This window comes from Aedes aegypti, chromosome 2, assembly GCF_002204515.2.
Source record: "Aedes aegypti strain LVP_AGWG chromosome 2, AaegL5.0 Primary Assembly, whole genome shotgun sequence".
In the NCBI taxonomy this organism is placed as follows: Eukaryota; Metazoa; Arthropoda; class Insecta; order Diptera; family Culicidae; genus Aedes; species Aedes aegypti.
Window position 1 is genome coordinate 16,880,561 of NC_035108.1, and position 27,247 is coordinate 16,907,807.

A 27,247-nucleotide genomic window follows, 5' to 3' on the forward strand; every position below is an offset into this window, starting at 1 on the left:
AAGTTACCACAGAGATTACATCAGTAATACTGCTGTTCTACGTATATTTGTCCCTTGTCCCATGTTCAAATAGAACATGGGACAAGTAGGCGTAGAAGGGCAGAATACCTTTCTCAGATTATTTCAGATCTTTGTTCAAGAGTGTCCTATGTCAATCATGAATTTATCCAATGATTCTACCATCATTTTCTCAGAGACTTCCTCGAAGATTCTCGTTTAGAATGTTTTCTAAAATTTAACCATTATTTTCTCCGGGGATTTTCTTGGATGTCCGACAAAATTGTCGTTCAGGATTCCAAACAAATATTTCTCTAAAAATTGTTCCAAAAAAGTTTTTTCCAGTAATATATAAAGGATATTTTTCAGAAATTATTGGAGATGTCTCAATATCTGAGTGGTATTCAAGACTTTGTTAAGGTTCTTACAAGGTTCTTTGAAAGAAATCCTGGACTTTTGAGAAAATCCTGGAAGTTTTCCTAGAGAAATTGCTAAAAGAATTGAAAAAAGCAATCATATCCCTGGATAATGTTTTGCTGGAATTTCTTGAAAATCATTGGACGGAATCCTGAAAAAATGTGTATAGAAATAATTGGTGGAATTACTGGAATTAGCTAGTGTGAAAGATTATATCTGAAAAAATACGCGAGAAATTGTATGAAATAACTTTAGCTTAGCTTAGCTTAGACTGACTACACATATCAATGGTTGCTATTCCGTGATTGACCGAAGTCAGTGAAAATGCACAAAGAATCAACTAGAAGTTCGGCTGGGATTGGCCATAATCTTCTTCAGTGTGCATAATTCAGTGCCTCTATTTATACAGGGTCAATAACGGCGCCGGCCACGTCCTTGCAGTCAGGTGGGATTGGGGGAAGGAATGTTAGTGTGTAACCTTTGCTTTTTGGAGACCGTGTTTGCCTCTGCATCTCCACAAAGGTTACTGGGAGGGATGTTTGTTAATGGGGAGGATCGTTGGGTCATAGGATTCACTTTGATAAGCGATTAGACCATGATAAACAATGATTTGTGAGATATATACATGCTTATACGTAAATATAATATTTTCATTTGATATGAACAATTTCTATGTAGAGGAAAATTATGCCGACACTTGAGGTGACGAACCATTCAAAGTTTGTTGAACAAATACCTAAATGTAACATTCCTACAGCTGACAGGACGAAAGCATGTGTTATTATATTTTACTCATTTGAAAAGAAACAAAAAACTCGATTGGTTGGGACATCATAGAACACTCTTATTCTTATGCCGACACTTACAGTGGCGAACCATCCAAAGTTTGTTGAATAAAGTGAACCTTTCGCAAGTCTACACTTGTAGTGTTGAACCATTCAAAGTTTTTTTAATTACAAAAATAAAGGTATATAAGAGGTGTTCCGAAAAAAAAAATGTTAAACATAAATAAATCATGAATCAGAGTTTGTGTCGACACTCACAGTGACGAACCATCCATAGTTTGTTGAAAAATCATATTTGCATCCCACCATTGTAACGATTGAATGTGCAGTCATACATATTTTATAGATTAGAAATAGTAGCATGAAACGAGCTCACCAATTGATCCGTTATCCTTGACTGAGCAGCCACAATCCACTTTCGGCTTCACTCGTTTGCTCGGCTATAAAAAGCACTCAGGAAAAAAAAATAAGCGCGCGACCCAAAAAGAATAATAAAAAAAAAAAAAAAAACTGTTCGGGCTTTCTTGACGCACTGCCCAGGAGCAAGCGTCAAGGTCGAAGGATCAAACAGAACTAACCGATCGCGGCACTTTTTCAGTTACTCCAACCGAACTCACCGATCACGCCACTTTTTCACTTACTAGACCAACGCGCGACATGTTTGATCCTGCCCTCGTCGTTCGCCCCGGCAAAAGCAAGTGTCAAGGTCGAAAGATCAAACAGAACTAACCGATCGCGGCACTTTTTCACTTTCTTCAACCGAACTCACCGATCACGCCACTTTTTCACTTACGAGACCGACGCGCGACATGTTTGATCCTGCCCTCGTCGCTTGCCCCGGGAAAAGCAAGTGTCAAGGTCGAAGGATCAAACAGAACTAACCGATCGCGGCACTTTTTCAGTTACTCCAACCGAACTCACCGATCACGCCACTTTTTCACTTACTAGACCAACGCGCGACATGTTTGATCCTGCCCTCGTCGTTCGCCCCGGCAAAAGCAAGTGTCAAGGTCGAAAGATCAAACAGAACTAACCGATCGCGGCACTTTTTCACTTTCTTCAACCGAACTCACCGATCACGCCACTTTTTCACTTACGAGACCGACTCGCGAGAAATTGTATGAAATAACTGTATAAATAATCTTTGTATAAAATGTTGGAGAAATCGCTCGAGAAAGTTCTGGAGGAACTTCATGAGGAATCTAAGGTCAGATTTATCGACGAAACCAGAAGACATTTTTTAAGAAACTCCTGGGGTAAATGTGAATGAATTCGTGAAGGAAATCATATGAAAATGCCTGAAAGGATAACTGGATAAATTGGCGTATGAATTACTGTAGAGCTTCCTGGATAAATCGTTAAACGAATTTTTTTTTTTCAATGTCTTTATTAGTATCATTCCCAACATTACATTCATTTCTTATATCTAGGTGTTCTGTGTTATTAGACAACACTATCATCCTAATTTGGTAAAACAAATTTAAGATTTAATTAACATTTTGTTAACAACATATTACATTTCATTTGCCGTAGCAGTTCAGTTTTTTTACAGGTGAGTTGATTTCACCTGCTTATAAGAGAAAAAAAAACGTTTTTAATATACTTAACCTAACTTAACCTAAACATATAACGCATTAATCGTGGCAATAGAAGATTGTAACGATTTTTGCCTGAAATTATTAATGATTGTATTTGACATTTGTTCCAATGTTTCAACATTGGATATTCTATGTAACTCATTGGTACTATACCAGGGAGGAAGCCTCAGAATCATTTTCAAAATTTTATTTTGAATTCTCTGCAGAGCTTTCTTCCTGGTATTACAACAGCTAGTCCATATTGGTACAGCATACAACATGGTTGGCCTGAAAATTTGTTTGAATATCAACAGCTTGTTCTTAAGACAAAGTTTTGATTTTCTATTAATAAGGGGATAGAGACATTTTACATATTTATTACATTTGGCTTGAATGCCCTCAATGTGATTTTTGAAAGTTAAATTCTTATCTAGCATGAGCCCTAGATACTTAACTTCATCTGACCAATTTATTGGAACCCCTCTCATCGTGACAACATGTCTACTTGAAGGTTTCAAATAAAGAGCTTTTGGTTTATGTGGGAATATTATTAGTTGAGTTTTGGAAGCATTAGGAGAAATCTTCCATTTTTGCAAGTATGAAGAAAAAATATCCAAACTTTTTTGCAATCGACTACAGATGACACGCAGGCTTCGTCCTTTGGCGGAGAGGCCTGTTTCATCCGCAAACAAAGATTTTTGACATCCCTGAGGTAGCTCAGGTAAGTCAGATGTGAAAATATTGTATAATATTGGTCCCAAAATGCTGCCTTGAGGAACACCAGCTCTTACAGGAAGTCTTTCAGATCTGGAGTTCTGATAATTAACCTGAAGTGTACGATTTGACAGATAACTTTGAATTATTCTAACAATGTATGTTGGAAAATTAAAGTTTTTTAATTTTACAATCAAACCTTCATGCCAAACACTGTCGAATGCTTTTTTTATGTCTAGAAGAGCAAGACCAGTAGAATAGCCTTCAGATTTGTTGGAACGGATCAAATTTGTTACACGTAAAAGTTGATGAGTGGTCGAATGTCCATGGCGGAATCCGAACTGTTCATTGGCAAAAATTGAATTTTCGTTGATGTGGGCCATCATTCTGTTCAAAATAACCTTTTCAAAAAGTTTACTGATGGAGGAAAGCAAACTGATTGGACGATAGCTAGAAGCTTCTGCAGGATTTTTGTCTGGTTTTAAAATTGGAACAACCTTAGCATTTTTCCATTTGGCAGGAAAATATGCTAATTGAAAACATTTGTTAAATATATCAACTAAAAATGATAAGCTACTTTCTGGAAGTTTCTTGATGAGGATGTAGAAAATTCCATCATCGCCAGGAGCTTTCATGTTTTTGAATTTTTTAATAATAGTTCTCACTTCTTCCAAATCAGTCTCCCAGGCATTTTCGAAAAAGTTCTCTTGATTGAGAATATTTTCGAACTCCTGAGTAACTTGATTTTCAATTGGACTAGTAAGTCCTAAATTAAAATTGTGCGCACTTTCAAACTGCATAGCAAGTTTTTTGAGCTTTTTCGCAATTAGTTAGTAATAATTTGTTTTCCTCTTTCAATGCCGGTATAGGCTTCTGACGTTTTTTCAAGATTTTAGATAATTTCCAAAAGGGCTTAGAGCCAGGGTCCAATTGAGAAATTTTATTTTCAAAATTTTTGTTTCTTAATTGAGCAAAACGTTTCTTGATTTCTTTCTGGAAATCCTGCCATATAATTTTCATAGCAGGATCGCGAGTGCGTTGAAATTGCCTTCTCCTCACGTTTTTAAGACGGATCAAGAGTTTAAGATCATCGTCTATAATCACGGATTCAAATTTTACTTCACATTTTGGAATTGCAATGCTCCGGGCTTCAGCAATGGAATTTGTTAAAGTTTCAAGAGCATTGTCAATATCAAGTTTAGTTTCTAAAGAAATGTTAGCATCAAGATTAGAGTCAACATACGTTTTATATATATTCTGATAGGATTGAGAATCGCTTCATGGGATATTTGAAATGTAACAGGGACATGATCAGAATCAAAATCAGCATGAGTAATCAGTTGGCTACAAAGATGACTAGAGTCGGTTAAGACCAAATCAATCGTAGATGGATTTCTAGAAGAGGAAAAACATGTGGGGCTATCAGGGTATTGAATTGAGAAATATCCTGAAGAGCACTCATCAAATGAAATTCTGCCGTTGGAATTACTTTGAGAATTATTCCATGACCGATGTTTGGCATTAAAGTCACCAATGACAAAAAATTTTGACTTATTGCGAGTCAATTTACGCAAGTCAGTTTGGTGCAAATTAACTTGCTGCCCAGAGCATTGAAAAGGCAAATAGGCAGCTATGAAAGTATATTTACCAAACTGTGTTTCAACAGAAACACCTATAGTTTCAAAAACTTTAGTTTCAAATGATGAAAACAGTTGATGTTTTATACGCCTATGAATGATGATTGCAACTCCCCCACATGCCCCATCAAGTCGATCATTACGATAAACAAAAAAGTTAGGATCTCTTTTGAGTTTAGATCCAGGTTTTAAATACGTTTCGGTAATAACTGCTATATGCACGTTATTAACCGTAAGAAAATTAAACAGCTCGTCCTCTTTACCATTCAGAGAACGAGCATTCCAATTTAAAATATTTAAATTATTTTTGGATCCATTAGAAAAACGTAATCCAATAACAATTTGATTTGTAAATTTTACACCTACTTGGACTGCTTCAGTCATAGTGGTGGCTTTGAACATTGCATCAATCATTAGATTCAATTGTTCAGTTAGAAAATTAAAATCAGAGGCAGACATGTCATGTGATTTCCCATTGGAATTTCCGGTAGACGAAGAAGCGGAGTTACCTGTGGCGGTAGGGTTTTTTCCATTTGATTTGAAACAAGTAGAATGGGTACCCATGGATCGAACAGGGGAGGAGTTCGAATTTTCTGCCACGACATCGGCAAAGGATTTACCGTGGGTAGATACATTCGAAATTGAAAGATTCGAACAGCTACCCGACGGATTAAAATTAGTTAGTGAATGAGCATGATTATGATCTTCCTGATGGGTATGATTCATGATCAAGCGATCGTTAACTGAAAAATGAGCATTGTTCGATACTCTACCAGGCAAATTCCGGAAACGACCGTTATCGTAACGGATATTATCTTTCATCTGCCTGGCACGAGCCTCAATGATCCTTTTGTGTGAAGGGCAATTCCAAAAATTGGACTTATGGTTAGCCCCGCAATTACAGCATATGAACTTGGTGGTATCTTCCTTCACTGGACAGACGTCTTTAGCGTGAGAAGAACCTCCGCAAATCATGCATTTAGCATCCATGCGACAATTTTTTGTACCATGACCCCACTTTTGGCACCGACGGCACTGAGTGGGGTTCTGGTAATTTCCTCCAGGTTTCTGGAAATGTTCCCACGTCACACGGACATCAAACAAAAGTTTTGCTTTTTCTAAAGCTTTAATATTATTTAGTTCTTTTTTGTTAAAGTGAACTAAATAAAATTCTTGAGAAAGCCCTTTCCGAGCAATGCCAGATTGGGTTCTCTTTTTCATAATGATTACTTGGACTGGGGAAAATCCAAGTATATCATTTATTCCATTTTTGATCTCTTCAGGTGACTTATAGTCACTTGAGAGATCTTTCAAGACAAGTTTGAACAAACGTTCAGTTTTGTCGTCATAAGTAAAAAATTGTGCTTCTTCTCTTCAAGATGTTTGAGAAGATGCTCACGATCTTTTAGAGTTTCCGGCAAAACGCGACAGTCTCCTTTCTTTGCGATTTGGAAGGAAACCTTGATTCCCCTAATGGAGTTCAAGATCTCCTGCCTAAATCCTCCAAATTCGGAACAACTTACCACGATAGGCGGCACTCTTTGCTTCCTCACTTGAATCAAAGAGCCTGGGCTAGAGGCTGCTTCGATTTGGTGTTCGGAAAATATGTCTAAAGCATCGAACTGATTGCTCATTTCGATACAATTATTCATTTCACCCTTGGAAGAAAGTTCGCATTCCGGGGAAACGTCCTTCCTTCCGTTCTTGCCACGTGTAGTGACAGTTTTAAAACCCACTTTTTTGGAAGGAAGTAGTGAATTCAGAGATTTACCCTTCCTTTTGTTTGTTGTTGATACCATGTTTAGTTAATAAACGAGAAAGACGTGACCTTCGAGAGGTTTTTTCCCAAGACGGTGTCCAAGAAGGATTACCACCGCTAGCTTTCGCCAACGGGTCCAACGAAAAATCGAAGGCACGGGTCCAAACAAGGATCGTAAAGGGATCAATAGTAGAAAAAATAGCACTGAAAAGTACTGTTTTAGTAGCACTGAAAAGTACCGTTTTAATTTTAGCACTGAAAAGTACTGTTTTTGTAGCACTGAAAAGTACTGTTTTATTGCTTTAGGTAGTTTTTAAGAAAACTTCCAAGAGCAGAGAGAATTCGTGTACGCACAGCACGAAGGTACGATGCGCACTAAACGAATTTCTTTGAAAACTTTAACTAGGTACAACCATTAGTCCAAAATAAAAGTTCAGAAGAGAAAACATGATGCTTATAGTCACGAATATTAGTAAACCTTGAAATTATGTAATACTAAAAATGAAATTACCTTTAGTAATTCGAAACATATCTTAACACTTATTTGCGTTACACATATCACCAAATTACGATAGATATGAAACAGCATCAACAGATAGAGCGAGTTTATAAAAAATCTGGTAAATCACATAAGGGACGCATAAAAGCTAGATATACGCTACAACTCTAAATCACGATTCAAAGTTGTAGCGGCTCCACGGCTCCTGGAAATTCAAAACTCATCAACTCTGAAGAAATTATGGCAAAATTTTTGTCATTATTTGCGATGATTAATCGCCAATGTTCATTGAAGGGTTTTTCGTATGTCAGACGAATTTCGGGAAAAAAAATACTTAGAGTTCGAGAAGAACTTTACAATAATTAAGAAAAAAATGTTTAGCGAAATCCTTAAAAAATTGTAGATAAATTCCTGAACGTTCTTGTGGAATTGTCCACAGAATCTAGAGTTTAAAAATAGATTAATTTAACTGAATCGAGCGGTTACTGTTCCATGGTAATTCGAGAATGATTCTATACTTATTACAATACTAGTGGTCCCGGCAAACTTCGTTTTGCCATCAAGTAGGCTGTTGGAAAACGTCAAGAAATCCCCCATACAAATTACACCTTAGTCTTCTCCCGTTTTCCCGATAAATCCGGCGACTTTCCTGAATTTTTTTATTCGCACGAACACGTCGCATCCCTTGAGGAGTGCAACAGTGAAAATCTTGCGGCAATCCGTTGGACCGTTCTCAAGCCATTTCGTGACATACAAACACCACTCCATTTTTATTTATATAGATTCTAGACATTACTAAGTACTCGAAGTATCCAAAACAATCACATTACTAAAGATTAGCAATGAACACTTATTTTAAACTGATTTCGAAACAATTAGCCCATTTGCCCATGTATGTTTAACCCCTCTACCGGCAGCTTAATTTTTTACCACTAAAAATATATTCAAATCGCTATAACTTTTTTGTTTCTCAATATTTTTGCAGCATTTTTTCACAAGACCTCAAAAAACTCTTCAAGTTTAAGGATACTAGTCGATATTAATCATTGATGATCTAGTTATGAAGATATTCCAATGTTCCTTGGGGGACCGACATTCTCCATATAAAATGTATTTGGCGGCCATTTTATTTTTGACCAATTTATCAAAAATATAAAATGAGTGCTATATAATGCCAGGTAATAAGGGACTACTCTGAAAAAAAATCATACAAATCGGTCCAGTATTCTTGGAGGAATCGGAAAATTACGATATGAGGTTTTTAGAGTTTTCAAGATCTTTATTTGTCCAGGGTGGTACCAGGAACATAAATGCTCATTACTAAAAGACGGCTGCACCAAAATGCTTCATTTTTTCACAACATACTCGCAATAATGTATCATTCCGAGGAGTGAATATCCGAATATGATGAAAATTCTGTAGCCTGAGATATTTACGTGGGTTATGGTTACGCGTCGGTCCCCCAAGGAATTTTGGAATAACTTCGGATCCAGATGACCAATGATAAATATCGACACATATTCTTAAACTAGAAGAGTTTTTTTAGAGCTTGTAAAAAATAGTGCAAAAATATCGAGAAACAAAAAAATTATCGCGATTTGAATATTTTTTTAACGGTAAAAAATGAAGCTGCCGGTAGAGGGGTTAAGCAATCTTAATAGAAACGCGTATTTGGAATAGAAAAGTCGATCGAAATCGTGGCATTTTTTATTAAATTTCTGAACTGGTTTCTTGGCGAACTACGAGACTATAGATTCCTTAACAAATTTCTGACAATATATATGTTTTGGTTAAGATTTCAGAGAAGTTTTAGGCTTCTCTCTTGATTTAGACTTTTATTGAGCTTCGTTCGAAAAGTAGATCAAAGATCCCTTCAGGCTATTACCATTCTCCAAACATTTCTTCTAAATAAACTCAGTTGGTCTGTCAAAAATTATGTCGATATTTAAATTCTAAAACTATACCAAAACTTTTATAACCAAACCCAGAAAGAAAATTTCAGATAGGGAAAGTGTACCAGTTATGGCCATAGTGGTTCCCTATTTGGCCATATGTGAAATTTTGATAACTTTCACATTTAAAATCTTTTTGAATGCTTTAACATCAAGTTATATCTTGCATCTAACTACTACAACACACACAAGTTTTTTCAAAATTTTAAGACATTAAAGTAATCACGTATGGCGAAATAGGGACCCACTATGTCCATAACTGGTACACTTACCCTATTCTGTTAGAAATGTCTGCGCAATGTTCAGCTGAATTCTTCCAGAAAATTAGCAAAGAATCTTTTGCATTCTACACACTTCAATATGCTGATCGATAAACATTAGTGTTTTGATACTTAAGTTCAAGAAGATGATTCAGATTATCGTTGATTTATCATCAGATCACAAAAAAATGACTTTAGTGGCCATATTTATGAAAAAGTAACTTAGTGACTTTTTGTTGAAAATAGTAACTTTTTGAAGGCCCAAGCGTTTTAGACGAAAAGCATCAAATTAGTATTTGTGATAACTTCAATATTGAAGTGGTAGCTGTGCAATGCAAACTTCGGAGAGACGTAAGTTCACAAAGTTGCCGAAGATGACGTCATGTTTGGCAAGCTGCGAACAAAATTTTTAGCAAGCTTGTAGACACCATCAGCTGATCGTTTCGTTTACATCTTTTTCGTGACTAATACAAGCAAACTCATACTAAGAACCGGACTTGTTCTATAGGACATTGCGTTCGATTGGAGTGCTTAAGGGTCTCCTGAAGCAATTTCTGAACTTCCTCTAAGCATCCTTTGAAATATCGCTGGAAGAATTTCTGGGAGATTATGGATCTGGAATTTCTGGAATGATCTCTGAAGGAGTCCCTAAATTTATGCTAAGAGAAATTTTACGAAGAAATTGCTAGAACAAATCCTTATGCTTTTCCACGACGAATCTGAAAAAACTACTTGGATAACCTTTTCAAACAGTCGTCAATTCTGAAGGTTTCTCTGAAAGAATTTAATTTATTCGGCAAACAGAATAAACAAAAAGGAAACTTTAAAGATCATTTTTGGTAAAACAGAGATTTTAGTTAGGAGACGGACCTGGTGTAGTGGTTAGAACACACGCCTCTCACGCCGAGGACCTGGGATCGAATCCCATCCCCGAGATAGTCACTAAAAATTTCAGTGACGACTTCCTTCGGAAGGGAAGTAAAGCCGTTGGTCCCGAGATGAACTAGCCCAGGGCTAAAAATCTCGTTAATACAGATAAAAAAAAAAGATTTTAGTTAAGAAAAGAAATTTGCGTCGAAACAGTTACCAAAACTGGTACCACAAACATAAATGCTCATTTCTCAAAAAACGGATGCCTAATTTTTTTTTTACTACAGACTTTTACTAAAGCTTTTTTTTAAAGCGAATAACCGGACATGGGAAAAAATCTGTATCCTGAGATTTTTACGTGGGTTATGGGTACGCGTCGGTCCCCCAAAGAAATTTAGGAATATCTACAGATCTAGAGTTATGATCAAAAACGACACAGATTTTTAAAATAGAAGAGTTTGTAAGAACTTGTGAAATAAATCGTGCGAAAATATGCATAAACAAAGCAGTTATCGCGATTTGCCTATGCCTACTACACTGAAATTATTCTACGTGTTTATTGTATAAGCAATTTCATATGAGTTTAAATCATAGCCGGTCTAATTAATTTCAATTGATCACTTATATGTGTCACAACAAAAACCTTTTGGATTCAATGGCCTTCAAATAAATATTAGTAATAGTAGCTCTTGTTCAAGTTATATGAATATGTTATAATTAACTTACGTTCCGTGCATATAATTTCGGCTAACTTTTCTCGCTGTGAAAGTTATATGCGTGTATGTCATATTGACATTATCATTTCGGTAAAGCACAAAAATCAACAATGGCGGACAAACGTGAGCAATTGTTGTTGGATTCCAGCCCAATAACATTTTCGATCTTCTTGCTGGTAAGTTAGTACAGAATATGAGAAAATGTAATTACATTGGAGCTGGTTTTCAGATTTAAACATTGGTTTTCGAGAACTATGCGTAATTACTATCGGAGTGCTAGAGGAAGCACTACAGTTGGCGAGCTTGGATGAAGGGTACGTTTGGAACACACAACAAATTTTCGGCGCCATAGTTCCGTGGCGACATAGAAATGTGAGGGTTATTTTGGAAATAATCATAATTTCAGAGGATAATCTTTTTTTTTTTTGTCACAGCAAATTGAGCTCCATAATCTTCTGGACTGCGAAAATAATCTGCCGAAAACAAAGGAAATCAAGTCGGAAAACGAGCGTCATCAAGAGTCGGACGAAATCCATGTTGGAAGAAAGGATTGTAAAGGAGATATTTCCAGTACTGAAATCAAAAACAGTGCAGCTAAAAGTAGCACAGAGACTCCTCAGTGTACCCTCTCTTGCGAACTGCTCAACGCCTCTCTGCTAAGCAATGCTTAAGGAGTTTTTTCGTTTCCGGGACATCAAAGCGAAGAATCGCTTGACACTAAACAGGTAACAAACGTCTACTCATTCATTTTTTTATGAATTATGATCAATAGGGTTTTGTTCTTCTTCGTCGTAAGCGCTACTATTCGTCGTATCAAACTTTAAATGTTCCACTACGGCGGATATTCAAACTTACCTGCAACATAGATTCATTATCCAAGTGTAATTTTGTGAAAGCTGTTATGGTTTGTACACTTGTACACCAAAAATGCAATAAAACTACTGTACTTCAGTAAATAACTTAAGTTCAATTATCCACTTTGCACTTTTTCACCGAAATCGCATGGACGAACACGATTTGAGAGAAATGCTTAGCGATCGACTGAGCCACACCACTTTCCAACACAAGTTTCTTCCCGCCCCCGTGGGTGACTTACTTCGCCGGGCACTTATTTTCACTATGGAAAACCTTCGTACTTCTTCACTGAAGGATTTCATTCCAATCACACGCCGTAAAACTTCAATAAATCACCAAATTTTACGAAATTTCCTCAACCGCCGCGTATAATTGAGAATGTAAACAAAGTTTAATCCGTCGTACTGAGAAAAAAAAAGCTTGTGCGCATCAATGTGTGCGCGACGCTCGACGTAAAAATACGATTCCTTTGATTGTGTTGTTTTCGCTGTACTGTGAGCAAATGCCATAATTGTACGGTCAAAAGGAATTGTGTTCATATGTTTGGGCTGAATTTTGATAACGAACAATGAATTTTAAAGGAAATTAGTATATTCCATCATGCTGAAGGAATGGAGGGAGATGCCCGTAGATCTATATATTCTAGTAATACATTTTATTATAGCGTTGATATGTAGTGTTTTAACCATTCAATACACACAGTGAGCCGTAACTTGTGAGACGAATCTGGAAACTGATTGCGACGGAGTTGAAAACGATACGACGGACAGAGAATACGGTAAGATGCATTTTCTTTGCATTATTTCCAAAAAGAGATCAAGATTTATCAAAATGTTATTGTACAATGCTAGAGCCGTTTTGAGAAAGAATTGTTTGGCATCGGTTTTTGTCAGCATCATTCACTGCAATACTGAGAAAATTGCAGTTCTCACTGATCAATGCTTAATACGATGGATACTAGCACATCACCCTAGCATAGATTTTTTTCTGTTTCTTCACAGCGTGATATTGCCAGCAGCAGCGAGCGCAGTTCAGGAAGGGATCCATCGACAGGAGAATTTGTGACCTGTCCTATTGTTCCACATACTCAGCCAAGGAGCTTCAGCAGCAGTAAGCTAGGAGTATCAACAGGGGAGACTAACGGCCATCATTATTCCGGCGATGTAACGTTAAAGGCGTCATGTGATAATGCGTTTTCAATCGAATTCGTAAGACCCGGACAGGTAGGTTTTGATGTCTGAAATTAGGTATTTTGTTGCGTTTATTTCATAGTTGTCGCTTCTTTGTAGCAACTGTGTAACAAGGATACAACCGATCTTGATTGCTGTGTTGATCGGTCTGAAGTGGCAGAAGCGACCACTCTACACATCAGCGAGTCAGAGATTATTCCTGCAAATTCGAGCATTCATCATCATTCCCCCAATTCAAGTTCCAATCCTACATCATCGTTTTTGAGTATCCCTTCAGGTGACATCGGACAGGTACTATAAACAATTCATTAGACTTTGGCTACAATTAAGAGCTTTCGTTTAATTTCTCAATAGCGTTCGAGTGACCGAGCTACAGTAGACTGCAGTAGTCGCAGTGCAAGATTGAATGTGGTGAACGAAAATACTGTTCGAAAATTGTTTAGTCCGTCTGTTTTACATCAGTTACTTAATTCATCCCAATTAGGTAAAGACATTGTGCTTCGATCTAAAATAGGAGAATTGTCAACCGGAAGACATCACGAGCTAGCAGGAATAGTGGGTGAATGGCATTTAGCGAATAAAGCTCGACTGTTGCAAGAAGACCTTGAAGAGTATGCTACTAGAGTAAAAGCATTGTTCAAATCGGAAAGGAAGGTAAGGTTAACTACAATGAAACTCTATAATAGGATTTAATTTAAATAAAATTAATAAAAAACAATACATTTTGTAGGAAACATACTATCTGGAAAAAGGTGGCACTAAAAGGAATCCAGGTGGTATCATTTACAACAAAATTTGTAACTTAAAAACCAAAGCTCGTAAACGTGATAAAACGGAAGCCGAATATTCCAAACGAATCAGAACAGGATCTGTGGAGACGAAAAACATTAAAGTTACATCATTGTCTATGAACTGGTTGATGCTCAATGAAGGGCCATGGGGCACTGTGCTTTATAAATGGAAGGAAAGCTTTGAATCGCGTTCCCAGTTCGTAGGAAGTCGACAGCTGAGCAGAGTTTGCGGAAAAAACAAATTTGGAAGCACTTTCAACATGAATTTGGCTATCAGTTGGTAAGTAATTAAGCAAAAAAATATGCATCCCCAAGTAACCATCAAGGTTAAACGTACGTGTATTGTATGTATAAAATATAAACACTACCCTCCAAAAGTATTGCAACAGTTGATTTGAATATTGAAACACCCCGAAAAGTTTAGAATCATCGAAAAGCACAAGTTGCTGTTGTAGTGATTTTAAACTTTTCGGGGGTGCTGCAATGAGCCTCTGTACGTGCAATAAACTCAGAAATTTTTACTTTTTGGAGCGAAACAGCAAACATAGCTTTGTAATCATAATTCAACTAATTTAGCGTCACCTTCAGTTTCAATTCTACTCTAATGGTAGCTATAGAATAACGCCCATATATACTTTATATATACTATACGTAACGCTTAAATTGACGATTACTTATCCATTATAGATTAACAACTTCTTGCAAAAATTATAATAAGAAGAATAAGAATCGTGTAGTTGTTTTTTTAATATTTCAGTTTTTTTATATGTTTCAGTAATATTTTAAGCAATTTTTACGTAAAAAAAAACAAAAAAAAAAGGTTACATGAAAATATATTTACGGTATTCATGAATATTATCAATACATTGCTCTGAAACAATTAGCTACATATTGGGTTAACAATGGCTTGGAGGCTCTTATCATAAATTATGCAAGATTTGTTAGTCAAATGCATTATGTTACCAAATGCTAATCTTCCTTGATGCTTTCAGTTTGATGTTGATTTTGAATTGAAATACTCTATCGCTAGGAATGGAATGTTTGTATGGGACGGTCTGCTGATTCATATAACTGATTACTGGAAGATTCATGTGAGTGACGAGTACTCCATCAGAATTTTGCATGATCTTACGGAGGTACCTGAATTGACGGAAGGTGACTATTCAAATGTTACAAACAAGATATGATGTTATTAATATTCAAAATATTTTAGATTCTCGTTTGTGTGCAATTTTAATATTGTTAAACTGTGTTCTACCACCAGTCAGAGTAACTCCAGGCATCCGCCCAAGAAGAAACTAGTTTATTCGACCAGACGGAACAGGGAGCAAAGCAAAAATTGCTAGCTCTGTATGCACGATTCAAGGACCTCGGATTGCCGCATGTACCCAAATTGATAGCTCTTGGTGCAAACTACAAAGACCTGCAGGGATCCTTCTTTGTTTGTTACGGTGAACTAAGTTACAAACTGTCCTGTATGAAACGTGCCGTGGACGTATTCATCAAGCTGACACTTACTCTTGGATTGCAGCACTCAAAAATCTCAAAACTTGTGTGGCTGTTTGTCGTCAGGTGTATACGTTCCAGAAAAGTACTCGAGCATTGAGAAGCTGGTAATTCATCTTAATAACGTTCAAAATGCCTAATCATATTGTTTGTTTTGTGAAAGAATGCAAGGAAACATTCAAACAAGCGCAGCTGTACATAGCACATTTGAACGAATATCATAAAATACCCAGTAATCATAGGTGTATTTGTACAATGCAAAACTGTGGACAAATTTTCCAAAAATATTATTCTTTCAAAAGGCATTTACTTAATCATAAGTTTTTAGAGTTAGAAAAAACTAGAGAAAACCAGCAAGAAATTCTCCATTCAAGCTTTGTAGAAAATAATGATTCTGTACATATTAACAAAATACGCCCAGAAACGTACCAAGATAATAGCTTACTGATAGAATCATTATCCAAAATCGATAAAGATGCCGTAGAATTAAGTTTAAGTTTGCATAAACGTCCAAATCTGACCAGAAATGATGTAAATGAAATTCAACAGAGTACACAAAACATGTATAAGGAAATAGCCAAACAAATAGAGAAATTAGAATTGATCTCACCAAAACCAGACGAAAACTACTTTCGAGTTTATCGATACTGATTATAAATTATTTAAACTACTAGAGAAACAAAATTTATTCCAAAAACCACAGATCATAATCGTAGAACAAGATAGTTGTACATCCGTTTTGAACGAAGAAGTAACTTTAAATATTTTTTTTTTAATTCTTATGCCAATAGAATTCCAGATCAAAAAATTTTTAGAAATCGATAACATTTTAGAGAGAACGTCAGAATACGTTGAAGACCTAGAAAAGTCAGATCGCATTCAAAATTTGATCAATGGTAGAGTGTGGAAAGATGTACGAAAAACTTATGGGTCAGACCTGTTAATACCAATTTCATTTTATGCCGATGAGTTCGAGGTGAATGATCCGCTTAGTTCACATAACAAGCGCCATTCGGTATGTGGACTCTACTATAGTTTTCCAGTCACTCCCAGAGTATTTTCTTCGAGGCTTCGCAATATTTTTATTGCAGGAATGGTTAGAAAGATTGATATTAATGAGATAGGTATTAATTCACTTAAGGTACAGTGGGGGAAGTGTAGCAGTGGGGTAAGTGGATCATTTGTCAATATAAAGCATAAATACTTGAATATGTTGAATGTTTTCGCACCATTGCTTCGTTTTAGGTTGTATTCTTACGCCCACACTGAAACTATTGCAAAACTGGTACTACACGTATACTAACACAAGCAAACTTGTTAGCTGCAAAAAGTAATTAATTTGAAAATTGTTTTCCATCAATCAAAAATTCATTGTATCTCTGTCTAAAATCGAATTCTATTATTTTTTTCGACACATGGTGAGCATTTCAGTTCTTATTGAATGAATCACAATGAAAAACATGTCATTCTTATAAATAAATACAAATATATTGGACATGGTACACTTACCCCTACTTTTTAAGGGGGTGGGGTAAGTGGATCAAGAATAATTATCATTTATTGGCAGGCTGCTTACGAGAATGTTAATAAGCTATAATATCCGTAAATGTTGTTTTCCTTTAGTTTGTTCCATTCCCAGCTTGAATTTGTCAAATTGGCCATAGAAAATTTGAATGATTCCACCTAAAAGTTTTTTTAACCTTTCTTTTATAAAAAAATATAAAAGAATAATAATTTCAAAATTCACACGAAACTTTTCGTGGTTTATCTAAGCTGAGTTGTAAAAGAGCAAAATATACTTATTTTCCAATCGAAAGCATAGTATCGTACCTTATTTGACCATATAAATTGTTCTAGACAGATGATACACATATATTCATAAATAAAATAGAAGGATTTCAGTTTGTTATTCAAAAGTAAATGTAACTAATGTTTTTAAACCATGAGTGTTTTTCTAAAATATTTTTAAGAATAATCCTACAATACTTCTGTATAACTTATGCGTATAAAAGGAAGAATTTTCTCCAAATTTATCTAGTTACAATGTTTTTTTTTTTTTGTTCAAATTAGTATGAATTAATATATACATACTTTTTATAATATTTTGACTTAATGAAAATACTTTTTGATTTTAAAGTATTGTAAATGTAAAGTAAATGTAACACAAGTAGCACTAATAACAAGAGCAAGGGTAATATCATTCTTATTAAACATAATCACACTACATTTGTTTCGAGAACAGTTTTTTTTAAAGGTGATCCACTTACCCCACCATGATGGGGCAAGTAGATCATTTGGCACAAATTTTTAAGTCTCTCATACTCAACACATAACAATCAGAAAAATCGAAATAAATGACGATTTGAAGTATAATAGTCCCTTATGTGTTATCCACAGAAAAAAGTTTGAATTACATTATTCACGTTAGCTGTACATAATAATGAATTTAACTATTAATTTTTCTGTATCCACTTACCCCACGGTACCTTATACAAAAGCTGATCGATGCGTTCAAAGATATAGAGGAAAATGGCATAGTTATTAATTTAAATGGAAGACAAGTAACTGTTAGATTTATCCTTTCATTATTCTTAGGAGATAATTTGGGGGTCCATTCTTTTCTTCTATTTTCTGGCAGTTTTAGTGCTACATTTTACTGCAGATTTTGCAAACGATCAAAGTATGAGCTACAAAAGGATGAATGCTTACATTCAGAATATTTGCGAAATGAGGAAAATTATCAAAATGATGCACAATTGCGGAATCAGGCTCTCACGGGCATAAAAGGAATATTTGTTTTCAATCAGCTTCCGTCGTTCAATGTAGTAAAAAATATCATCGTAGATCCTATGCACGATCTGTTTAGCACTGGGGTCTGCAAATATGAACTAACAGAAGTACTAAATTATTGTATATTTGAAAAGAATTTTGCGTCTTTAAATGAAGTGAATACTCGAAGAAGGTTGATCAGCTTGGTTGCTAATGATGAAGCGTTATCAAGAATGCCAGATTTAGAAGAAACATACTCTAAGGAAAAGAAAACCAAGGATTTTTGTAAAACGCTTGTTAAACTCGTGGACTTTGCACTTCTTCCTTCATTTAGCGAGGCTGATATAGAGCAGTTCAGGCAAATCATTTCTAAGCATCATAATTGTTTGAAGAACAACTAAAACCTAAGCAACATTTGCTCCTTCATTATCCGTCTGTGATTGAAGAATGTGGTCCTGTTCTTGTCTTGTTTCAGGTTTGAAGCAAAGCATAAAGTGCATAAACAATACGCAAGCGTCATTTCAACGAGGCGAAACATTTGTTACACATTATGCTTAAAATCTTCATTGCAGTTTGCCCACGATATTATCACTTCGAGTTTTTTCAAATCATCAATTGAAGGAGACTCCACAGCAACTAAGCTCTCGTGTCGATCTTATTATGCAAACCTACTATATCCTATTCCATTTGATTCTGAACTCGAAATATTAGTATCATACAACTGTCGCTTCAAAGGAACAATATATAAGATCGGATTATTTTTAACAATGACAAGAGATCATGTAACCGAATTATATGATATAATCGAATTATTGACGTATGAAAAAAAGTTATTCATCGTTGGGCAAATATGGCAATGTGGCCCATATAATGAACATCTTTTGGCACATGAAGCTTTAAATTGCAGTGGATTGAAACAGATTCGCAACTCAAATGATTTTGATGGACCCCCATTGATGATTCACTCTATAAATAATAGATATTACTTTAGAAAAAGGTACGATTTCTATGAAGATGATAACGATTTGTGATCGAAGTAAAAATGTATTTTATAAGAAAATAAACATGTATTTTTGTATTTAAATTGTATAGTTGTTCCTTATTATTAATCAATTGGCGTGATTATTTCAATAGGGCACAACTAAGTTTAGGAATAAACGCTTATTACAACTTAGTCGAGCATATAAGTGCAATCCAAAATACCAAATCAAGAACTGTTTTCATCTGTTACTAGTGCTGGTTTGCATTTATATCTTTAAATGAGCAGGCTCGCTAAGGCGTATTAGGATTTTATTCTTAAAAGCCCTTTATTGAAATATTCATGCCAATTTTAAATACACATTCCTTTATTACAAGCATATTTTTGGCACTGCCTAATATATGAAGGTCAATTGAACATCACATGAATTACATATAAATTTGGATCAGTAGTTGTGTTTGATCATTATTGTGTAATCAAATGAATAACGTATTGTCCCGGTGTTTGTGAAGGCTAAGTGTAAAGCATATAACTATAACTTCAATATCCGTGAGTCTTATCATATGTGTTGCATATAACTTGTAATCCCCATTTCCGTCCCATGCTAATATTCATATGATTTTCCAATAGTGCAGAATTATATGACTTCCATATACCCTTTAACGAGAGAGTTGGCTCAGTGTAAATATCTGAAAACAATTTCATCGAGAAACATAAACCATTTTCCATGAAAGAGACTTTAAAGATCGTCCATTCAAAAAAGACATCTGCGATGCTTACATTGATATAGTGACTAAGCATATAAAAAGTGACTTTCTACCAGCTCTGCTTGAGGAATGCAATACCTAAAAGGGAGGTTTGCCCAACCCTACGAGATACTCTGACATAGACCTCCCGTCGACTGCTCATAGTAGGTTATTGGCGCCAAAGAAGCTACGATCGATAAAACGTATCTTTGGAAGATAAGTTAATTTCCTCTGATTAAAAGCAGCAATTTATCAAAGAACATTTAGGCTGTTTGTTTGATAACCGCCAATATTATAGTGTTACTAGTTATCTTTAAGTGCAGTATAGTCAATATATTGGAATGCATAGAAATTTGCACATAAATATTTAATCAATTTTTCATTTGAGGTTTCAAAAAAGTTATTAGTATTTTTTTTAGAACTGTACGCCAAAGGTAACGTACCACAGAATATATCAATCTAGTCTTTGTAATTCGACCCTTCCCTTGCAAGTTTTTCACAGAAGCAAGCTAATGTTTTATTTACATTCCTACGACCGAAGCCTGCGGCTCCACTCTGGCGGCAGTTCATTATTGATGTTGCTTTCATCTTTATTATCCCTGTATGCTTACATCCTTGGCAGCATAAAACATAAAACACAAACTACTCACCAAATTCTCCAACACACACGTATAAAAAAGTCCCAAAAATACCATCCTTCTGCTTCTGTCCACAAACCCAACGTCAAAATTCCGCTTCTTCGGGGCACCGATGACTGCTTGGATCATGTTTTTGTTGTTGATGTTGTGTCACCCAAAAAAACACCGCCCACCGTAAAACTCATCCCCCTCACCCACCACCACCCACAAACACACACACACACTCATACATAGACAGCACCGTCGTCGGAAGAAAATTTTATTTTTCACCACAGCTTCTTCCCGCAGGAATGGAACGAGAACAAAAATCGAATTTTTCGCACCTGAAACCACCAGCGCCTCATTTGGACCGCACGTCACAAAGCCCCAAACCATTTCGCCGCTCAATTACCGCACAATCTAGCACCAAACTACGCGTGGAAAATCGAATTCGACGGGTCAGAAAATGTCTCTCGCGCAAAATTCCTGGATGATTGGTCAGCCGAAGCAGAGAAAAAAAAAACCTTCACTCGCCCGAAAACACACACGTCCGATTTAGTCGCGGTTTGAACACATTCTGATTGGAATTTGGAAATGGGACGAGCTTTTGCTCGGTTTGACGAAACTGCGGTGTTTACGATTTTGAACGCTAGGGATGTGTTGGTGAGGGCAAGCGCTTTCGTTATGTTCTAGGCGAGCCGGAGCGGCCAAACGCTGCACAGTGGACAAAAAAGGACTCGAAAACTTTTTGAATCCGTTGTTTAAAGAATACCGGTTACTTCTGTTGCTTTGACCGCTTTTGATATGTACACTTAAAAATGAACCCCGTTAATTAGTGTTCAGTGAGGATTCGCTCGTTGGGAATCCACTACATGGAATGACTCGATGGTTGGATGTTCACTGGTTGGAAAAATTCCAACTAAGGGTTTATTCAATAGAAATATTAGTAGTAGAACGCTAGTGGCGTTGTTGTCACAAAACTGATTTCAATTATTATTACCTTAAATCAGGCCTACCCGCCTCTCCATTTTGTGCGGCCCGCGAAGAGCTTGCAGATTCTTCTTATATTTGGCCCCTTCACTGCTCTAGAAACTCTAGAACTAGATATTCGAACATTTCAAAGCTTATTATTAAAAATTTAGATTCTTAAATTTGGTTTTGAGACATTTTATTTTGTAGATTATTATTTATCTTTATTTGAGTGGCTTTTCGCCCTTGGCGAGTTCGCCACTTCAAATATTTTGTAGATTCTCTACATGGTTTTTCATCCATACAAATTTGCTTGATTTCTTAAATGGTGAAAAATGTTCCATTTAAAAAAGGACTAAATTTTATGAGAGTTAACCATGCATGAAGAATCTCGCCAATAACATTCTTTATTATTACAGTATTGGACAAAACAATCAACTCTTTTTAGATTTTCCATACAAAATAACCAACTTTGGTAAGCTAGATCTCAGTTGTTTATGGACCGATTCAAATGAAATTTTCACAGAACATCAGATTTAACTTGAATTTGAACATATATTTTTGAATAAGTTTTCCAATCACGAGTTTATAATGACGTTTTTACTCAAAAATATATGTTAAAATAATGAATTATTCAAGTAATGTCTGATGTTCTGCAAAAATTTCATTCAAACCGGCCCATAACTAACCGAGATACAGCTTATCAAAATCGAAAAAGTTGCAAATGTTTTGTCCAATACTGTATATGGACAACACTGAACTTATATCAAGTTCCAACAAAAGTTGTCGGTAAAAATATGGAGACCAATCGCTATCTTATTGAATAATAAGGTGTATTTTTTAAAACCATTTAAGCATGAATTGTATACATGAGAAAGTTTATAACCAATATTAGGCAGTTCCAGAGACAGGTTAATAGCTTTTTAAATAATATAGGATTCTCAGATGAATTTTATGGACAACTTATGCAAGATTCTCACAAAGAGCAATTTTGTCACAGAATCCGAGTAGGATTTCACATAATGATAGCAATGACTATCACCAAATAATGGATATGAGTATGCATAATTGGATTAAACAATCCTGTGAATTTCTTGCAGAATTCTGAGTAGGTCAGATTTCTCCAGATTATGGATTAGGATTTTATAATAATTTTAGAGTAGGGTTCTGCGGAATTTCAACGACAATGCTCACAGAATCCTTAGCTGAATTACCAAAATCCAGTGCTTCAATCTTATAAAACTCTGGTCCGGGTTTTCAAACAATACTAGATGAGATTCTGACAGAATCTTACGCAAACTTCTGATAAATTCTGATAATGATTTTTATAAAATCTTGAAAAACATTCTCACAGAATTGTGAAGAATTTCTAAAAGAATCCTGAGCTGCATTAAGACGTAATAATAAGCAAAATCCTCACAGAATTTTCAAGATTATCATAGATGCAAATATTGTTGATATTTCTCCAAAAGCAATTTTTGTAAATTTTATTTCATCCCACCAAAAGTTTTGAAATTTCTGCATTTTATAAAGTTTGGCCCGCCGCACATTACTGTTTCGGAGTTTTGGCCCGCGGTTCAAAAAGGTTGGGCAGGCCTGAAATCATGGATTTCCATTGTTTGTTCTACACCATGTCGTTGTTTTGGTTTTGAAAATTAATCTGACACTTTGAGGCCCGGTACTCACGCTGTCAGTTCGAGGCAAACTAGATGTTGGTAACACGAACAGCAGCGACATTAGCATTCTTAGTTTAATGCTTCTACTGTTTATTCACAAATTTCATAACGCCAAAAATTGCCATTTTCAACACCCACCCACCCCCTCATAACGCATTTTGTAAGAATATTTTCCGAATTTAGTATGACATGTAACATATTGAACACACCCACCCACCCGCTACAGCGTTATGAAATATGTGAATGAGCCCTAAGAAGCACTCGAATGTCAGGAGATCCAAGCAATGAGATGACCAGAAACACGTTTTTTCGTTGTGCGTAGAAGTTCAAATTGAAAATGAACACCAATGATGAGCGACGGATGACAGCGAGAGGTGAGATTGAAAGAAAAGGAGGAATAAAACCGTCTTTCGATATTGACGAACATGTTTCCAGGAGACCAATACCAAAAAGTGTTTCCAAGACATGTTATACTTTATAACGTGTACCCCAGCTAATTTGAACAGTACCTCTTGTAAACCATCGGGGTTTGTTTTTAATTTGAATTTCTAGTCACCCTAGAATCTGTGCTTCTGGTTAGGGGTCATGCACAAATTAAATCACGCTCCGAGGGGGGAGGAAATCAAGCCAAGCGTGACAAGCCTTACAATTTCAGAGGATTCATACAAAAAAACGTGACAACAGGGAAGGGGAGATGGTCAAAATCCCTAACCACTTTCACTGTTTTGTTTTGATTCTGCGTTCCGTTCCACATAGTTCTATTTCATTTTACTCTGTTCCATGAGCTAAATGACGTTTGAACCATTTTTAATCTGAACGATGTGCAAATTAGCGGGGTACAAATTAAAAAGTGTTCAGATTAAATGTAGTCAAACCAACTGGGGTACCCTGTACATTGCTTTTATTTTTGCTCTAATTCTTATTTATTTTTGGAGCACTTAATGGGCTTGTTCATATATTTCATAACGCTAAAATTGGCCACCGCTAAGTGGACACCCACCCTTGTAACGCTTTTTGTATTGATATTTTTTCTATTTTTGTACGAATCGTCATATCAAGGACACCCACCCACCCCCTCCAGCGTTATGAAATTTGTTAATAGGCCCTAATAGGATTACCTAAAATAAAATTGGCACTTGGACTCGTTGCAGAAACAAGAAACGCTTTCAGAAAGATCTATTGAGTCGCCCATGACTTTGACTAGCGGTAGCAGACGTAACACTTCGAACAAATCGTGATCAAAATCATAGTCAAGAAAACATGGATTGGTGGCCGATGGACAATGATGAGAGTGTGAGGCAAGGGGTGGATCACTTGTTCAGTGTACATCGAATGTGCATCAAATTGCATCAGATGCATTTTTTCGACATTCCAATCAACGTAGCCCTGATCCGCACCATCGTATCGTGCTATAGTAACGTATCGTTGTTTGTTGTGAAAGTCTTATTTTCTATTCTGCAACTAATTACAAACTTCTTCCATTTCAGATTGCTAAAGAATGGAAAAACATACTATATTTGAAATGTATGCATGTTCGATTCCGTCCAGAGGTTTGTGAGGCATCAAGTTTCAGATTACAGTGCTATTTAGAAAAAGGAGTAACCCGAAAAGCTTTCCAGAAAAACCCACAGTCTGTGCTTTACTGGTGACGGATGGAAGTCTGCATCAAGCGTTTCAATCAAAATCTAAGTGGAAATATAGCAACAAACACTTTGATAATTATTTGTCCTCATAGTTTGTTTTATTGCCTTCAATTTCGATAGAGGACAAGTAGAGTACGATAAGCTAGATCAAGGTCTAGACCCATTTAACGCCACATTTCACAACCAGGGATCCGCTGACTCCCGGCCATGTAGAAAACTCGCTGAAAAGAGCACCTTTCAGCAAGTCAACCTTCCGTGGTTTCCCAAGTTAAAAACAAGACGTTGATATACCAATTTTTCCTCCTTGTGAAAAATCTGTTGAATCAGGAAACATTGCATTGTACTTTCCATTAATATTTCTTTGACCTACTCATACAGAAATGTTTCGTGATTATTGAGTTGCTACTTGAGGCATAGGACTAATGCAATAATCCTGTTCAAAAATGCCAGCAAGTGGCCAACCAATCATTAGGCTGGCGAGATGTACCGGTATTGGATCACTAGGGTCATAAAGCACGTAAAACAGTCACTTCCGGATACAGTCCTACTTATAACATACATAAAACTGCACTTCCCCGTACCTGAAGTCCACCTTTTCATCAACCTTACTATCCACGAAGAGATTTAACCCTTTTTGATGATGCCGTTATCCGAATGCCGATATTCGGCTCTTAAATTAGTTGACAGGTAATTTAGTTCTACTGGTCAACCATTTTTGTGTGAGTATGGAAAAACGAGTTTGACACTTCGACAAAACAACAACCAATTGTTGGAGCAAGCCATGCATTGCAAATTTGTCGAGTGTGCATTTACGTGCATTTAAATGCATGAAATTATTCCGATTCATCAGATGCATCAGAAGTGATCCACCCCTTGGTGTGAGGTCTGTTTGTTCGAGGCCAATACACGAGTTAATGATTATTTTTTTTATAGTAATTGTTGTGAGCGTACGAGTTTGTTCCATCTTGATCTGATTTGCTCATCTTGATCTGATAGATGGAACAGGACATCTATCAGATCAAGATGAGCAAAGAGTTCATTCACATACAGGCCAGGAGAAGTGGAAGAACTTGTCATTCATTTTTCTGTCAAATTTCATACAAAATTTACTTTTTCTCTGCTATAAATTCACTCTACACGCCAAGCTACACGCTTAAATAAATAAATTCTAAGATGCTTAAAACTCATACTAAAATCATATTCGGTCCATTCACCCCATGAGATGCATATCTTTCTTTTATCCAGGTTTTTAAAAGCGATAATGGCTGCCGCAAACAGGCTCGTTTTCTGGTAGGGACATGTCGAATTGACGTTTGGCTTGGGTCGTTTTCTATTGAACGGACCCAAGCTAAACGTCAAATCGGAATGTCCCTACCAGAAAGCGAACCTGTTTGCGGCAGCCATTAGCGCTCGTAAAAAGCTGGATTCTTTCAAAGTATAAATTATATTTAAGAATGATAATGCATAATGGGGCAATTTAATTTAGTTGCCGCTATTTTTGTTTACATTTAAAATCGAAAGCCAGGAACATAAAAATCACGTAAAGTAAAAAAAATTTTTTTTAAAAAAATCATATTTATTTCGTTAAATATCAGTATACTATCGCTTTTTGAGTCCTACGACAATACAGTGTTCCGACGTTACATAAGTTGCATGAGTGTATCCTAGGTGTAATCGGAACGGAATCCTTAACAGAGTCCCGGTGAGTATTAAATACCTTTCGGCTCGCTTCCCGGTATACAAGGGCATTGGTGGACCTTCCTCTGGAATCGCCAATTAGTTTAATTTGCCAGTCAAGGGTGATTTGTAGAGTAGAAGATAAAATCCGCTAACATCCTCGGGAGCATCTACTTCGTTTAGCTTGATGATCACATCCGGAAGGCTGAAATGAATCCAATTCTTCCTACATGGTCTCTTATTATTTACTGTAGTTTTTCTTACTTACTTACCCTGGACTCTTAGAATCATCGATCTATCGTATCACCATCGATTCTACGAAAAAATCTCGAATAAGTAGCCATATTTTGTTTTCGACGCGAGCAGCAAGAGTTCAAACTGTAAAAGAAAATGGCCAAGTCCCATGTGTTGCCAATAACAGTCGAAAAGCATTGCATATAATAATTTTCTAAAATGCATGGTGAAGTATAAAACATATGTTGATGGTGCATATTTCATATGCTGGGCAATGCATAAAATTAAAAAATGCAACGACTGTAATAATTAACACCCTAATTGGCTTGTTTAGTGATGAAAAATTCACAGTTTTTTGTAGCTTGATCGAAAGAGCACATTTTTCTAAGTGTAACACGATTTTATTGCGCTT

The 27,247-nt window shown here is 36.1% G+C and overlaps 1 protein-coding gene and 1 long non-coding RNA gene across 3 annotated transcripts in view; one reads left to right on the forward strand and one right to left on the reverse strand.

Moving 5' to 3' along the window:
- LOC5566722 (flotillin-1) overlaps nt 1-21,229 on the reverse strand; it is a 75,837-nt gene extending 54,608 nt beyond the window's left edge. For both annotated transcript variants that reach the window (XM_021840034.1, XM_021840033.1), the window contains exon 1: nt 20,981-21,229. In XM_021840034.1, coding sequence (XP_021695726.1) covers nt 20,981-21,032 — 52 coding nt within the window. In that variant the 5' untranslated portion in view covers nt 21,033-21,229. The remainder of the gene's footprint in view (nt 1-20,980) is intronic.
- Nucleotides 10,958-11,647, forward strand: LOC110675353. The gene is made up of 2 exons (XR_002499396.1): nt 10,958-11,555; nt 11,618-11,647. It is a non-coding gene; the product is annotated as an uncharacterized LOC110675353 (long non-coding RNA).
- Nucleotides 21,230-27,247: the final 6,018 nt, after the last annotated feature.